Below are 17,130 nucleotides of genomic sequence, written 5' to 3' on the forward strand. Positions count from 1 at the left end.
TGAACATTACGATTATACAGCCTCTTGCTTTAAAATTAAACATGAATCTATATTTCAGGATGAATAACCTTTAGATTATAATTTATCTTAAATAGAAAATATATATTTGATAGATTTTTCCTCCAAAAGCATTTTATTTAAACAAAAAATCTTATTTGAATAAATAAAAAATCTGATTTAAATTTAAAAAAATCCAATTTAAAAAAAAAAAAAAAGCAATGATTTTTATCCACAACCCCCCGGTAAAATGTGAATTGTTTTCTAGTCCCAGGAAATAAATTAAGCAACAACTGTGATGAATGTTGCAGGGTGAGGTTCTCTAAAAGGGATAGTAAACACCAAAAATGTTATTGTTTAAAATGATAGATCATCCCTTTATTTACCATACACCAGTTTTGCATAACCAAAACTGTTATAGAAATATACTTTTTACCTCTGTAATTACCTTGTATCTAAGCTTCTGCAGACGGCCTCCTTATCTCAGATCTTTTGACAGACAATTAGTGCTGACTCTTAAAAAAACTTCACGTACATGAGCACAGTGTTATCTATATGAAACACATGAACTAACGCCCTCTAGCTGTGAAAAACTGTTAATGCAAAGGTGGCCTTTAAAGGGACACTGAACCCAATTGTTTTCCTTTGTAATTTAGATAGAGTAGGTAATTTTAAGCAACTTTCTAATTTACTCCTATTATAAATTTTTATTCATTCTCTTGCTATCTTTATTTGAAATGGGCCGGCATCTAAACGTACATTCTTGCTTTTCAAATAAAGATACCAAGAGAATGAAGGAAATTTGATAATAGGAGTAAATTAGAAAGTTGCTTAAAATTGCATGCTCTATCTGCATCACGAAAGAAAAAATTTGGGTTCAGTGTTCCTTTAAGGGCTTAAAAATTAGCATATGAGCCTACCTAGGTTTAGCTTTCAACTAAGAATAAAAAGAAAACAAAGCAAATTTGATGATAAAAGTAAATTAGAGAGTTGTTAAAAATGACATGCCCTATCTGAATCATGAAAGTTTAATTTGGACTTTAATATCCCTTTAATACTAGTTAGGAACAAGCCCCCAGCAGCTAGAAATGTTTATTTGTCCAACACCTTTTTGTGGAAAATGCTGAACAGCTGGTGATATCAATAAAATTATGTCTTAAATGTGTTGCTCGGAACTTGTGTTTGTGCATATTCTGACTGCCCTTATCTACAGTAATTATTTCCATAACTACTTTCAAAAACCTGTCTGTTGAGTCATTGTTATTGTTATATAAGTTTGTCACATTCACATCCTTAAAGGGACAGAAAGGTCAAAATTGAAATATGTGTGGGTACATTTCAATTTGAAATAGAAAGCATTTTTGCAATATACATCCATTAGCAAAAATGCTTCTAATAAAAATGATTTAATAATTTCAGTGGCATATGCACATATGCTGTGAGCACCCCATCCCCCAAAATGGGCCAAAATAGCAACAGGTTCCTATCGTGTTTCACCTTACAGTGTTTTGACTCTTGTTTGGTATTCCCTCCCATTTATATAAAAGTCATTGAGCCCGCCCACTGTAATCTTAATTGGTTAATCCAATTATCCAATCAGGACTGCATTGGGTTAGCTCATTCTCAGAAATGATCAACTCTTACTCTTCTTTAGTGATCAGTGTTTAGCCAATCAATGAATAGTTTAAAGGAGAGAAGCGAAAGTGATGATATGATAGTAACTCTCAAGTATATTAGGTATTATATTTGTTAAGATGAGGCTGTGAGTATTTTTCATTAAAAAGAACAGGGGGTCATGATCTCAAGATGAAAGGTGGTAGATTCCGGAGTAATTTGCAGAAGCACTTTGCTGCAGAAAGTATAATTAATTCATGGGGGTAGATTTAACAAATGTCGGCTGGACATGATTCGCTATAGCGAACAATGTCCGCCCGACATCGCTAAATGCCGACAGCGTATTTAACATTGCACAAGCATTTCACAAGAAATGCTTGTTCAATGCGCCCCCCCCCCCTGCACATTCGCGGCCAATCGGCCGCTAGCAGGGGGTGTCAATCATCCCGATCATATCTGATCGGTATGACAGCAGTCCGCCACCTAAAAGGTGGCAGACAAGTTAAGGAGCAGCGGTCCTATGACCGCTGCTTCTTAACTTATGTTTCTGGCGAGTCGTAAACATCAGGCGGAGCAAGCAGCATCGACTGCTTGATAAATCTCCCCATGGAAAAAAACTTTCACAAGAGGTGGTAATGACAAACACTGGGGGGCTTCAAGGATGCCTGAGATAAGCATAAGGCTATCCTACAAACTAGATAAGTTTATAGTTTTAGGAAATATTAGGAAGACTTGTTGGGCCTATGGTTCTTATCTTCTGTTTGTTGCCAAGAAGCTTGCTCGTTTCCATGGGGATAATGTCACATGCTTTGTGAAAGCTTAAGCATTATACTGTGCACTGCTTTAGTCGGGTGTCATATGACTCTGCCCCCTAATGTGCACATGCAAGTACACAAGTGCATTCTGCTGAAGATATGGCCTGGCTAGCACCTTCAATATATGGAAATGCCCAGGGGGAGCTTACTGCAAACAAAACTATGCCTGAATTAAAGGGGTTAATGGGGGTTAAAACAGAAACCATTTTTCAGATAAGCTTTGGCTGCATTATATAATTAGAACCTTATGTTAGTTCCTACAGTTTTATGTCCCTTTAAGTTAAATGCACAATAAGAACAATCACTAAAACAGTGTTAGATTTACTAGAAGACTTTTTGCTTGATAATCTGAAAATAACTGAAATTTAAAGGGACATGAAAGGAAACCCAAATTTTTTCATTTGTGATTCAGACAGAGCATACAATGTTTCCAATTTGCTTCTGATATCAAGTTGACTTTGTTCTCATGGTATTCTTTCTTTAAGAGATACTTAGGTAGGTAGTGTTCTCATTTCAGGTTCAGTACATCTTATGTTCTTGCAAATGTATAACAGTTATACATCTGATGCCATATATTGCTCCAGTCATATGCGTGCCCCCTACACCTTTCTTTCTGCTTTTCAACAAAGGATACAAAAAGAACAATGCTAATTTGATAACGGAAGTAAATTTGAATCATGAATATTAAAAAATTTAAATTGATATTGCACAAGTTATCATTAAATACATTTATGCTAATATATATATATATACACACACATACATACATATTATATCTTCCTGTACCACATGACTATCTTGGGTGAGTTTGAGTGCAAAAATTTGAAGCCTCTATTACTTTGATTTGTTACTATTCCCAGTGAGATCTTTGTTATCACAAAAAATTAGGCTAAGGGTGAAAAAAAATATTGTGGTATTTTCCAACTCTTTTGGTCTTTAGTGTTTTTAGTGGCACTACACTGATTATATTCATTTAGTTTAAATGAAATTTTATAAAATATCACTACATTAATTGCTTATTTAGGGTTCCATAGGTACACAACAACAAATCAGGGTGCCGAGTTAAATTACAAACTAGGTTAGTGTTTTTAAAAGGAAAAAGGAATCAGAACCACCGCTCTTGTGCTTTATGTCAGAAAATAACACAACAAGAACAGCTGATCTTTAAATCTCCATCAGAGATTCCCTTAGTGACGTCACAATAGACCACTGCTGGTGCGTGACATCACAATAGCCGGTGGGCGTGATACAAGTGCAAGCGAAGGAGTAGGCGATCCCGACCGTGACGCCATCGTTGTCCCCAAGCGGCGGAGTAGGCGGCCGCCGTGCTGGAGAGCCAGAGGTCAGTCGGGAGAGTGAAGGGGGCGCTGTGCGACTCCAGGAGTGGGACGGAGGGAGGGCCGTCCAGAGCTGGCATCCGGAAGCCAGAGCGAGCATGGAGGCCGTGGACGGGCAGGAGCTGCGGGTCGGCTCGCTCGTGCCGGTGCTGGTGGAGCAGATAGTAAACGACACGCTGGTGGTGACCCTGAGCTGCGGGGAGAGGACTTACAGCGGCATCCTGCTGGATTGCACCAAGAGGTGAGCCACACCGTGTAACTGGGGGCAGGGACTGTAAGCTGGGGTCACTCACTGTGAGGTAAGTAATAGGGGCACAAAGTAGAAGGCAACAAGGAATGAGGGCATGGACTGACAGGGCAAGAAGGGGGAGGGGGAGTGGTTGGAGACATTGAGGCGAGAGTCACCATGAGGTAAGTGGGAAGGTATAACGAGGGCAGCAAGAGGTTATGAATAGGAAGTAAATCAGGACAGGGTAAGAAATTGGGTTGGTCACTGGTTGGGTACACTATGAGGTAAGTGGAAAGGGAATAATGAAGGCAGCAAGAGGTTATGAATAGGAAGTAAATCAGGACAAGGAATGAGTGACAGGGTAAGAAATTGGGTTGGTCACTGGTTGGGTACACTATGGGGTAAGTGGAAAGGGAATAATGAAGGCAGCAAGAGGTTATGAATAGGAAGTAAATCAGGACAAGGAATGAGTGACAGGGTAAGAAATTGGGTTGGTCACTGGTTGGGTACACTATGAGGTAAGTGGAAAGGGAATAATGAGGGCAGCAGGAGGTAATGAATAGGCAGTAAATCAGGACAAGGAATGAGTGACAGGGTAAGAAATTGGGTTGGTCAGTTGTTGGGTACACTATGAGGTAAGTGGAAAGGGAATAATGAGGGCAGCAAGAGGTAATGGGTAGGCAGTAACTGAGTGCAAGGAATGAGGAGCAGGCAGTGACAGGGCAACAAGGGGGAGGGTCAGTGGTTGGGGATAATAAGGAGTGAGAGTCATAATAAAGTAAGTGGTAGTGATAAGGGTCAGCAAGGGATGAGGGACATGGAGCGACTGAAGGTTACAAGGTGGGTGTCAGTGGAGACTAGTAATGAGGGACTACCTGAAGTGAGTAGAAGAGTAAAATGGAGGGTGGATTGTGGTTGGGACACTATAAGGTGAGGTGCAGGAAGTATTGTTTAGCAAGAGATGAAGGACAGAAAATAGGGGAGCACCAAGATCTTGGGGTCATGGAGAAAGGGGCAGTAAGTCACAGGAGCCATAGAGTGGGAGATGCCAAGATTGGGGGATTCTATGGAAATAAAAAAGGTAAGGGAGTGTGTGACCCCATAACATAAGGGTCAGAGAGTGGGTGTCAGTGGAGACTAGTAATGAGGGACTACCTGAAGTGAGTAGAAGAGTAAAATGGAGGGTGGATTGTGGTTGGGACACTATAAGGTGAGTTGCAGAAAGTATTGTTTAGCAAGAGATGAAGGACAGAAAATAGGGGAGCACCAAGATCTTGGGGTCATGGAGAAAGGGGCAGTAAGTCACAGGAGCCATAGAGTAGGAGATGCCAAGATTGGGGAATTCTATGGAAATAAAAAAGGTAAGGGAGTGTGTGACCCCATAACATAAGGGTCAGAGAGTGGTGGACAGAATTGGTGAATTAAATACTGAGGGACAGGGAGTGGGGAATATCAAGCAAGTGACTTAGCATGTTGTCTTTGGTCATATCAAGAGATGACTAGGAACTAGGTGCAGCAAGAAATGAGAGGCTGTAGAGGTCAGGGACAAAAGATTTAAGGCACCACAAGGCCTCTGTAAAAAATGAAGGGCAGCATGAATTTAAAGGGACATTCCACCCACATTTTTTCTTTTATGATTTAGCAAGAGAATGCAATTTTAAATATCTTTCTAATTTACTTATATTAACTAATTTGTTTTATTCTGTTGATATTCTTTGATGAAAAGCATATCTAGATATGCTCACTAGCTGCTGATTGGTTGCTGCACATAGAAGCCTTGTGTGATTGGCTCACTATGTGCATTGCTTTTTCTTCAACTAAGGATATTTAAAAAAATAAGCAAAATAAATGATGGAAGTAAATTGTAATGTTGTTTGAATTTCTATTCTCTATCTGAATCATGAAAGAAAGATTTTTGGTTTAGTGGCCCTTTAAGATCAGGGAGCTGCAGCAGAAAATAGCTGAGGGGTTAAACATCCAGAAGGCAGTGACTTGGAACAATGAGGCTATAGGCTTTGTTTGGTAGGTACCAACAGGTCATAGATAAAAGGTAGGGGTGACAAGAGCTGATGGCATAATGGTATGGCTAGGAAGTAGTGTTTCTGCTGAGAGTAACAGGGAGCTGAAGCTGGCAAACCTATGGCCATCAGAAGATCAGAGGCAAAGAGCTGCCTTCAGTTCATCTGGAACAGGCTATTCATGACTTTTATCCATTACTTCTGCACCATCTTGTCCCTTTTAAATGTGTGTAAGGCAGCCCAAGTCTGCATATACAGTGATAGCACTTTACACGTGGGCTTGGGCTGTTACTATATAACAGTCAGGCTCAGGTACCTGTGTTTGCAATCCTTGCACACCCAACCTTAAAGGGACTTGAAACCCCCAAAAAAACTTTCATGATTTAGACAGAGCATACAATTTTAAACAACTTTCCAATTTTACTAATAATATTTCATTTGCTTCCTCCTCTTGCTATCCTTTGCTGAAAGGTTTATCTAGGAAAGATCAGTAGCTGCAAATAACCTAGGTTCTAGTTGCTGATTGGTGGATGCATAAATAAACCAATTGTCATTGGCTCGCCTATGTGTTTAGTCAGCAACCAGTAGTGCATTCCTGCTAATTTAACAAATGATACCAATAGAACGAAGAAAAAATGATAATATGAGTAAATTAGAACGTTGCCTACAATTACATGCTCTATCTGAATCATGAAAGAAAAAAATTGGGTTTCATATCCCTTTAACCTGTTTAAAGACTGTTTTGGTACAAGAGATCCCGGTGTCTTTGCATACACAAGTTCATTTTTTTGCATTAATGAGACATTAAAATCCACATAACCAAAGGTTTTATTGTACATGATGAAAAAAACTCAAGTGCACTTTTCATTATTTATTTTGCCTGTAATGTTAATGTCCTAATACCTAAGTACATTCAGAAACACATTAAAATCCACACTTTAAAAGTTTGCAAACTTTTTTTTGTGTGTGTGTGTAAATTCTGTAGATAGAACATGTCATTTTTACATTAAAGGGGCATGAGACCCAAACTTTTTCTTTCATGATTCAGAAATAGAATATAATTTTAAATTACTTTTACAATTTATATCCATCATCTTATTTACTTCATTCTTTTTGTATCATTTGCTAAAGATGCAGCAATGCACTACTGGGATCTAGTTAAGGCTCTGGGTGAGCCAATAAAATGAGGCATTTATGTTCAGCAACCAATCAGCAGCTCCGAGTCTACCTAGGTACTCTTTTCAACAAAGGATATTAAAAGAACAAAACAAATTAGATAATAGAAATACATTGAAAAGTTTTTAAAAATCACATGCTCTATCTGAATCTTGAAAAATAAAATGTAGTTTGTATGTCCCTTTAATGTCACTTTCTATGTGTGTAACCCCTTTTCAGGGTTAGATTAATAGAGTTGGGTGGTTGCTAGTGTTTAAAATTACATTCTCTTAACAAATTAGAACGTTATATTTTTCATTATTATGGCCCTTTAAACTCATAGCTAAAACTCTGCTCAGTGAGTTACAGTACAATGTGGCTCTTGAGCCGGACACATGCTGAGCCAATCAGGAGTTGCATACATATGTAGCTCCACCATATCCTGTGCTGGGGTTCCTATGCAGGTCACCTGACTCGGGTTTTGGTGCTTATTAGTGTGCCAAAGTATTGAGCTCCCAGTTCCTTGATTTATATTACAAAAATAAGTGACAAAAACGGACCTGACTTGTTTTTACATGGTATTGTGCATTATACACTAGCTGTCTATTGTACTAGCATTTTTTTTTTTTAAATAACCACTCAGCATACAAAGACTAGATTTGGTGTAGCTTCTTATTCTTATAATCGTCTTTATGCTTAGTGTGACTCTGTATGCTATTCCTTGGCTCAGCGAGATAATTTGCTTTTTTGCTAGCCAGAAAAAGATTTACCCCCCTCACTTGTACATTTACGTTTTGTCCCTAAATTATTCATGCAAACTGACCACAATTTATTATATCACAATACACATTTCAGGAATCTGTGCCATTTAATGTATTCAATGCATAGCTATTTTTTTTTAAATGCTTGTTTTAGACATGACAATGTTCCTAATTTTGAAGTTAATGTTAGTGCTGAATTTTTACATTTAGTGGTCTGCTATTTGGTAGCCCGTAATTACTTTTCCATAGCTTATGAATATTTAAGTGCATAAAGAGCACATGCAAGTGTCCGTGAATAACCAGCAGTTTTTACTGTCTGCAGAATGGTGTGTACGCTTAGCCATATAGGGACATAAGGTGCAGCCTGGGCAGTTATTGACTTGTTACAAGCACTTGTCAGGTGGCCTCTGGCTTTGCCACAAAATGCTGCGTTTTCTAACACACCCTGTATTTATCACACAACAGAATTTGACAGTAAGCTTCACTGTCTGTAGGTCTGCACCATAATTTGGGGTGGTTTTACTGCAAAAAGGGAGGTAGAGGAAAGGGGAAGCCGGTATAATCGGCTTAATGAATAAGCCTTCCACTGTGAGCTGGGGGAGGGGAGAGCATGTGGCTTCCAAATTATCTGCTGCTGCTGCCTCCGGTGTTAATTTTTTTCTTTTTAGTCTATTTTGGCATTGGCTGAGTAGTTGCACCTTTTGAGTTGCCAGCAATATTAATAATTATCTTATATATAGTCTGTGTAAAAGATAAACACACTTTGGATGTTGTTGTTGGGTTTTTTTTTGTGTGAATTGTAATTTGTATATTTGTGAACCATTTATTTTATCTTTAGTATTGTGCATATAGCTGTGATTTATTTGCCAATGGATCAGTGAAAATCTGCATTTTTTGGCTCAAATATCAAATCGATACATTTGGATTTTGGAGAAGGCTGTAACATTGTGTACTAATGATTGTTGAAGCTGAGTGGTTAAATAATTTATTATAATTATTACTATTATTTCACTTTAACAATAATAAATAAATAACTTGCACAGTTGAATTAAAATGCAAGAAAACATGGCTGTTTTTTGTTCCCTTGACTCCCTTTATAATTTAAAGGGCCATTATAGTTGAAAAATGATTTTATCCATTAGATCATGCTATTTTCTGCTCCCAAGTGCAACCCCCTCTGATCCAATCAGCAGTGCTAGTTGCATGGCTATGATGTGCAACTAGCGCTGCTGATTGGATCAGTGGCGGGTTCCACTCAGGACCATTAGTGTACTGTGGATCATGAGCGGTACTTTTACTCTGTGTTTAACCCCTTTTTCAGGGGTTAGATACACAGTAGAGCAGGGTCGATAGTTGGAAAATTACATATTCTAACATAGTCTAGCATGTCATGTTTTGGCTATAAGTGCCCTTTAAAGTTTAAAGGAAGCATACCATTTTAAAATAACGTTCAAATTTATTTCTTTTGTCACATTTTCAGCTTTCTCTTGGTATCCTTTTGTTGAAACTGAATTCCTTTTGGAGCATACTTAGGCAAGCTCAGCAGCATGCTATTGTCTTGTACTATATGGCAGCTGTGTTTGTAGCGATATTGTCTTTTAAGGATCACAATAGTCCAGTTAGATGGACTTGCAATATTCAAAATACTTTGCTTATTGTTTGTGAGTGTGCTGTCATTGAAAGGACCAAATTTACCGTTGTTTTGGTGCCCTTAGAAGTGTAGCTTCTTTCCATGAGCGAGTGTACGTGTTTTGTATGCAAACATAGTCACAGTGATACTTAACCATAATATACAAATAGACATATAGGGGTCTATCTATCAAGCTCCGAACGGAGCTTGACGGCCCGTGTTTATGGCGAGTCTTCAGACTCGCCAGAAACACAAGTTGTGGAGTAGCGGTCACAAAGACCGCTGCCCCATAACCCTGTCCGCCTGCTCTGATGAGGGGGACATGAATCTCCGGAATTCAACCCGATCGAGTACGATCGGGTTGATTGACACCCCCTGCTGGGGGCCCATTGGCCACAATTCTGCAGGGGGCGGCTTTGCACCAGCAGCTCACAAAAGCTGCTGGTGCAATGCTGAATACAGAGAGCGTATTGCTCTCTGCATTCAGCGATGTCTTGCGGACATGGTCCGCACTGTCGGATCAGGTCCGCAAGACATTTGATAAATAGGCCCCATAGTGGTAAATTTGTTAATAGGAAATACATTTTTTTTTTTTTTTTTTTTTTTTTTTAAGTTGTACGCTTTCTTTTATTTGCTTGAAACATTTGTACACTTAATCACTAGATTTGCAGTGGTGGATTTGTTTAGATTTAGAATCTTTCAATTGTTTGGGAAATTTTTCCTTCATGTTTAATTTTTTAATTTTTTTTTCTCAATAAATTATCAGCTGTTGTTATCAAGTGCATGACCATACAAATGTGCTGAGCTTGCAGGTAAAGCAGACTTACTAATGTTATTTATGTGTAAACATAGGTATTAAAATACTAATTATGACTGGGTTTAATAAAATATAAATTATGACCAGCTATATCAAATACAAAAATCTATCCTTCACCCCCTGGGAGATTAACCAGTGCGGGCGCGATTACATATACGGCGCAGGCTTCATCGCAAGCGCTGCAACCCGCGCCGCCCATAATTTCACCTCGCACATTGGGGTATTACATAAACCCCGCTGGGTGTTCATAAAGTGCCGTAAATATGATAAACTAGCGATGTCCAGAAATAAGCGTAAATGCAAATTTCTGGAGTCGCCAGTGACTTATGGCACTTTAGAAACTGCCGGCGCCTAAGAAAAGTAAAGAAAATAACAAATCTCCTGTAAAAGTCTAACAGGCCTCCAAAAAATAAGCCTGACACGTATAAACCCCTATATCCGCAATCCCCCCCCTCTCACTACTAATAATAAATGTATTAACCCCTAGACCGACAACCCCCCACAACACAATAAGCCTAATTAAACTTTTAACCCCTATGTCCGCCATCAAACCCACACCGCAAGTAATAACTAAATTATTAACCCCTAAATCCGCCTACCCCAACATCGCAAACTACCTATTAAAACTATTAACCCTTAATCTGCTATTAACCCACAACGCAATAAACCTATTCAAGTATTAACCCCTAAACCGCCAAAGCCCACAACGCAATAAACCTAACCCCCCCTAAATGAACCCAAATTACCTAATTAACCAAATACTAAAGTTACTATTAAATAAAAAAAAAAAACTAACACTACTTTAAAAATACAAATAAACTAAGTATAAATTAAAGGGACAGTCTAATAAAAATAATAAAGAAAAATACAAAATTTTATAAAAAATATTCCCTAATACCTATGAAAATAAAAAAGCCCCCTCAAAATAAAAACACCCCCTAATCTAATAAACTACCAGTAGCCTTTAAAATGGCTTTTTGCAGGGCATTGCCCCAAGATAATCAGCTCTTTTTCAAAAAAATACACCCCCCCCCAAATAAAATAACCTAACACTAAAAACCCTAAACTACCCATTGCCCTTAAAAGGGCATTCAGCACTTTTACTACCTAAATAAAATAAACACCCTTAAAAAACCCTAAATCTAACGCCCAAGTGGTCCTTATCTGTCCTGAAGTCCAGCGGAGAAGGTCCGGTCCTGTTTCAGGCGGTGAAATCTTCTTCCAAGCGGCGACCTCTTCTTTCTTCTTCCAGGAACCAGCCGGCGCAGAGCGGAGGGTGGAGTTGATGACCGCGGATCGGAAGACCGGCGACCGCGGAGCCAGGGAGCGTGGAGGATCCTCTTCATACGATCTCCGCCGTACACTGAATAGGAATTCAAGGTACGCGATTAAAAATGGTGCCCTTGAATTCCTATTGGCTGATTTGAGCCTTCAAATTCAAATCAGCCAATAGGATGAGAATTACTGAAATCCTATTGGCTGTTCAAATCAGCCAATAGGATAAGATCTACTGAAATTCTATTGGCTATTCAAATCAGCCAATAGAATTTCAGTAGCTCTTATCCTATTGTAATTGAGTTATTACTTGCGGTGTGGGTTTGATGGCGGATATAGGGGTTAATACACTTTATTAGTTATTGCGGTGGGGGATTGCGGTTGACAGGTAGATATACATTACGCATGCGTTAGGTTTTAGTTTATTTTTGCAGGCATTTTCGGGAGTTACGGTGCTCCCATAATCAGCGCAAGGCTTGCTACGGCTGCCTTTTTATGGCAAGGTAAAAATGGAGTAAGATTTCTCCATTTTTGCCACGTAAGTCCATGCGCTGGATATTGGATAGTGATTTACGACGCGGTCCCATGTTAGCCTATGGGAGTAAAAATTGCGTGCGGCGGGTGAAATATACGTGCCGCATTTATATGCGACGCTGTATATAGGATACCAAACCCGCGCAAAAACTGGTGTCACTGGCTTTTGCGGGCGACGCCGCATATGTAATGGAGCCCTTCGTATCTTATATCTTTTTCTACAAACAAATTTCTTTGTTATTCATATATTCAGTATAGGCAGCAGTTTCTTAAGGCAAAAGCAGCGGTTTCAGATAACAAAATTAAAAGTAAAGGAACTGTTTGCAAACATTTAAATACACTCCAGCAGGTAATTGGGAGCACATTAAAGAGAACAAATTACACAACACTGTCCCTTTTTAACTCTCTCTATTCTTTCATCAAAACCTTAGTTGGTCAACTAATGACGGATTTCTCCAAGTTATGCTCATGAACCCTAAGTGAAAGGATTAAGAATATTGCACTAAAGTTTTTGACTATTGTGAGCATATTAAATCTACTTAAAGGGATATTCAAGTCAAAATTAAACTTTCATGATTCAGATAGAGATGCAATTTTAAACAACTTTCCAATTTACTTCCATTAATAAAATGTGCTCAGCGGTTTTCTATTTACAGTTTGTCACCCGCTCCTACTGAGCATGTGCAAGAATTTACAGAATATACACCTTTGTGATTGGCTGATGGCTGTCACGTGATACAGGAGGAGTGGAAATAGACATAACTTTGAAATTTGTCCGAAAAAAAAACTGACTGCTCATTTGAAGTTCAGACTAAGTGCTATTGCATTGTCTTTTTATCATGCATTTTGTTGATAATGATTATTATTATTAGGTATTTGTAGAGCGCCAACAGGTTCTGCAGCGCTATGAACATAGGTGGTATATAAAAACGATTACAGGTATTAAATGGGGAGAGAGGGTCCTGCCGAGAGTTGCACTGGGATGGGAGGGAGAGTATCTGGAGACAAGGTCTGAGATATAGGGGAGGAGCAGTGCAGTTGAGGGCTTTGTATGTCAGAGTGAGAATTTTGTGTTTAATCCTGGAGGCAAGAGGAAGCCAGTGACAGGATTGGCAGAGAGGTGCGGCAGAGGAAGAGCAATGTGCAAGGAAGATGAGCCTGGCAGAGGCATTCATTATGGATTGTAAAGGAGCTAGGCGGAAGCTAGGGAGACCAGAGAGGATAGAGTTGCTGTCGTCGAGGCGGTAAAGGATGAGAGAGTGGATTAAAATCTTTGTTGTGTCTTGTGTAAGGAAATGTCTTATTTTAGCGATGTTTTTAAGGTGGAAGCGGCAGGCTTTTGCCAAGGACTGAATGTGAGGAGTGAAAGAAAGATCTGAGTCAAGTGTGACCTCCAGACATCGGGCATGTGAGGTTGGGGTAATGATGGAGTTATCAACAGTTATAGAGATATGGGGGGTGGAGATTTTGGAAGAAGGGTGGAAAATAAGGAGCTCAGTTTTGGAGAGATTTATCTTGAGGTAGTGAGAGGACATCCAAGATGAGATATGAGAGAGACAGTTAGTGACACGGATTAGCAAGGAAGGAGATAGTCCTGGTGCAGAGAGGTAGATTTGGGTATCGTCGGCATACAAATGATAATGAAACCCGTGGGACTTTATTAAGGAACCTAGTGAGGACGTGATTATGCATATCTACTGTATTTACTGTTCCTTAAAAGGGACAAGTGCAATGATATTACAAACACTGCTGCCATATAGTACTTAAAGGATTGTTCTAGGCAAAAAGTTACATTCTCTAATCTGTATTTGTAATTTTAAAACTATTTCTCCTAGACTACTGTGTGTTTAACCCCAGAAAGGGGTTAAACAGAGAAGAAATATTGTTTGGAATTCACAGAGCATGGCCGGTCTCAAGCGAAAATCGCTGCTGATCTAATCCACAGCGCTATTTGCACAATATAGATGTGAAACTAGCACTGCTGATTGTATCAGCAGCATTTTCCACTCGGGACCAGCAGTGATTTGTGAGTCCCGAACAGTATTTCTTCTGTGTGTTTAACCCCTTTGTGGTGGTTAAACACATAGTTGTCTATGGTTGATAGGCTAATGGATTAGAGCATGTAATTGTATGACTATAATTGCCCTTTAAAGACATGTGAATTCTCCTATACCTACTTCAGTATGCAATCATGAAAAGAAACAAAGTTTTAATTAAAGATCACAAGAGAGAGAGGTAAATTTGTTGTTTTAAGTGTATGCTCTGTCTAAATCATAAGTTTCATTTTGACTTTCTTAATCTTTATATGTTATATAAAACATATTACTTGGAACTGACTATGTTTTTTAATAAATATTAAGAAATGGATCCTTAATGTTTTTATTTATTTCACTGCTTCTTTAGATCCGGGTTGTTTTGTGTGCCACTGACACAGTTTCCAAAGGATGATGAGCCACCCTCTAATAATGCCTCTAATGACGTCCCTCAAGATTCTTTTCCCACTTCTCCCGTGTCTGAAACTCAGATGCAAAATGTTGTACTCCCTACTACAAACAACACTGAAGATGTTCCTCCTCTACTTCCACCTCCAGGGATTGCACCTTCCTACCCCCCTTACTTTGAAGGAGCTCCATTTCCCAAACCCCTGTGGTTGAGGCACTCTTATAATCAGTGGGTACCTCAGCCACCACCAAGGAATATAAAGAGAACAAAGAGACGAATGTCTCGAAATAGAGGCTCTGGCAGACTCATAATGAGCACTATTCGATTAAGACCCCGGCAAGTTCTCTGTGAAAAATGCAAGAACACTTTGAATTCAGACTCAACTGATAAAGAAAAACAAAACACTAGCAATAACCAGAGTCGGACAAGTGAGGACAAAGAACAGAATAAACCTGAATGTGATCTTGACAACAGGAAGAGTCCAAAAGAACGTAAAGAGGAGAGTACTTCCTCTAGAGACTTGGTGCACAGAAGTCCTGTTATAAAAATATCTTACAGTACACCTCAAGGGAAGGGGAAAGTGGTTAAAATACCTTCTCGTGTACATGGCTCAGTAGAACCATTTTGTCCAAATCAGACTGTGCAAAATGGAATCAGGGACCAAGAAATTTCCAAAGACTTTGACCGATATCAGACTCCAAAACGTGCAACAGACAAATCCATGAATAGTAATTTGGCTTCCATTCCTAAATTAAAATTAATTAAGCCCTTGCATTCCAATTCAGATGTTCCACCTCCTAAAATTAGGATTAAACCCCAAAGGTTAAGTGGAGATGAAAGTGTTCCTGTCTACAAATCTGAGCTAATTAATGAAATTCATAGTCTACAGAACTGTAGAGGGTCTGAGACTGATTCTTCTTCTTTTTATATAGATGACTCTACTGAAAGAAATTTCCATGATGTCTCCTTGGGTAGCTCAGGTGAGGATGATGATTTTAAAGGTTTTCCACAAAATAATGAAGTGCATAATTTGAATTTGCTCATGAATTATCGGAAAAGAAAAGCAGATTCTTCTAGTGCATCATTGTGTAGCAGTGATAGTCTGGATGAGTCAAAACCTTCCTGTTTGGAATTAAACTCTATGGAATTTTGTGACCTTTTGCCTGGAGACATTTCAGTGTCTTCTTCTTCCAAAGATGATCGGAAAATTGTCCCGCCATTGACTGTCCGACTTCACACTAAAAGTGTATCAAATTGTATCACATTAGAAGGAAAGACAATTTCAGTTGGAGATATCGTTTGGGGTAAAGTTCATGGTTTTCCTTGGTGGCCTGCACGTATTCTCAATATTAATGTTAATCAAAAAGAGGATGGTGAACCTTCTTGGCAGGAGGCAACTGTTTCTTGGTTTGGTTCTCCAACAACATCCAGTTTATCGGTTTCAAAACTTTCTTCTTTTTCTGAATATTTCAAACTGAGGTTTAACCGTAAGAAGAAAGGAGTATATCGTAAAGCAATTGCAGAAGCTGCTAAGGCTACTGACCACCTGACTCCAGAAATTAGAGAACTGTTAATGCAGTGTGAAACGTAGCTATATTTCCCTTTATAAGGTGAGTAGAGGTCTTGCTATATAGGGATTTAGCTGGCTGCTACATAGGCCATACTATAAATTCTTGGCCTCTTGATAACTGCACTCTGTTTATGGATTTACAGAAAAGCAACTACAAAACGGGTATTAAAAACAACACTATTTGTTCCTTTTTAAACTATTCAATTGGTTTTACGTTTTTTCTTTTTTTTTTTTCTTTCATAGACTGTGCTACTTACTGATTTTGTTGTACACACCAGTGACACCTTGCTGTCTGCAGACTGTAATAGAGAAGTTCTGTCCTGCTGGCATTTGCACACTTGGCTTTGAAGTGGGGGGATGAATTACACTTTAACTGTACTACTTGTGCCTCCGCTAACTCAGTATGCAGTTTCGCATACATTGTAAGTGCTATTTATTAAAAAAAAAATCTGTGTTCTTTTATTATTTCCATCTTCATACTGGTAGGGAAGAGTATGCAGAAGTCTTCCAGCAAAATTGTTAGCACAGCAATAGCTGGCTAAATTGTCCTCTTGCTATAAATGTGAATGTTTGATCTAATTCAGATGAGTCAAGGTAAAGCATTGCTCTGATGAGAGGCAACACTAACAATATGCTGCTTGTTCAATAAAAGGTTCTTGCAACCTTAATTCTATAAAATCATTTTAAAATATCTAAAGCTCAAATTCGTATCTAGAGAATTTGATCCAGTCTGTGTTCTGCTTAAACATCTTATTATTTCATTAGATTACTTACATTTTCTAAGCTGCTGTGCAACCTAATGTGACTTTTTTTTTTTCCTTCACATTTTGTTGTGTGATCAGAAGTGTTAGTATGGATAGTGGGTCAAAATTAATTTATTTTAAACTTTTTTTTTTTTTTAAATTGGCACATTAAACCATCTAATAAAATCATTGT

General features: G+C 38.7%; 1 protein-coding gene across 4 annotated transcripts in view; it reads left to right on the forward strand.

Moving 5' to 3' along the window:
• The first annotated feature begins 3,678 nt into the window (after positions 1 to 3,678).
• PWWP2B (PWWP domain containing 2B) overlaps positions 3,679 to 17,130 on the forward strand; it is a 132,918-nt gene continuing 119,466 nt past the window's right edge. For 2 of the 4 annotated variants that reach the window (XM_053692594.1, XM_053692596.1), the window contains exons 1-2: positions 3,679 to 4,004; positions 14,586 to 16,234. In XM_053692594.1, coding sequence (XP_053548569.1) covers positions 3,862 to 4,004; positions 14,586 to 16,215 — 1,773 coding nt within the window. In that variant the 5' untranslated portion in view covers positions 3,679 to 3,861 and the 3' untranslated portion in view covers positions 16,216 to 16,234. Of the gene's footprint in view, positions 4,063 to 14,585; positions 16,235 to 16,437; positions 17,127 to 17,130 lie in introns of those variants that run through there. The other 2 variants (XM_053692595.1, XM_053692597.1) reach the window with 2 other exon arrangements.

Source organism: Bombina bombina, chromosome 9 (assembly GCF_027579735.1).
Source record: "Bombina bombina isolate aBomBom1 chromosome 9, aBomBom1.pri, whole genome shotgun sequence".
Classification (NCBI taxonomy): Eukaryota; Metazoa; Chordata; class Amphibia; order Anura; family Bombinatoridae; genus Bombina; species Bombina bombina.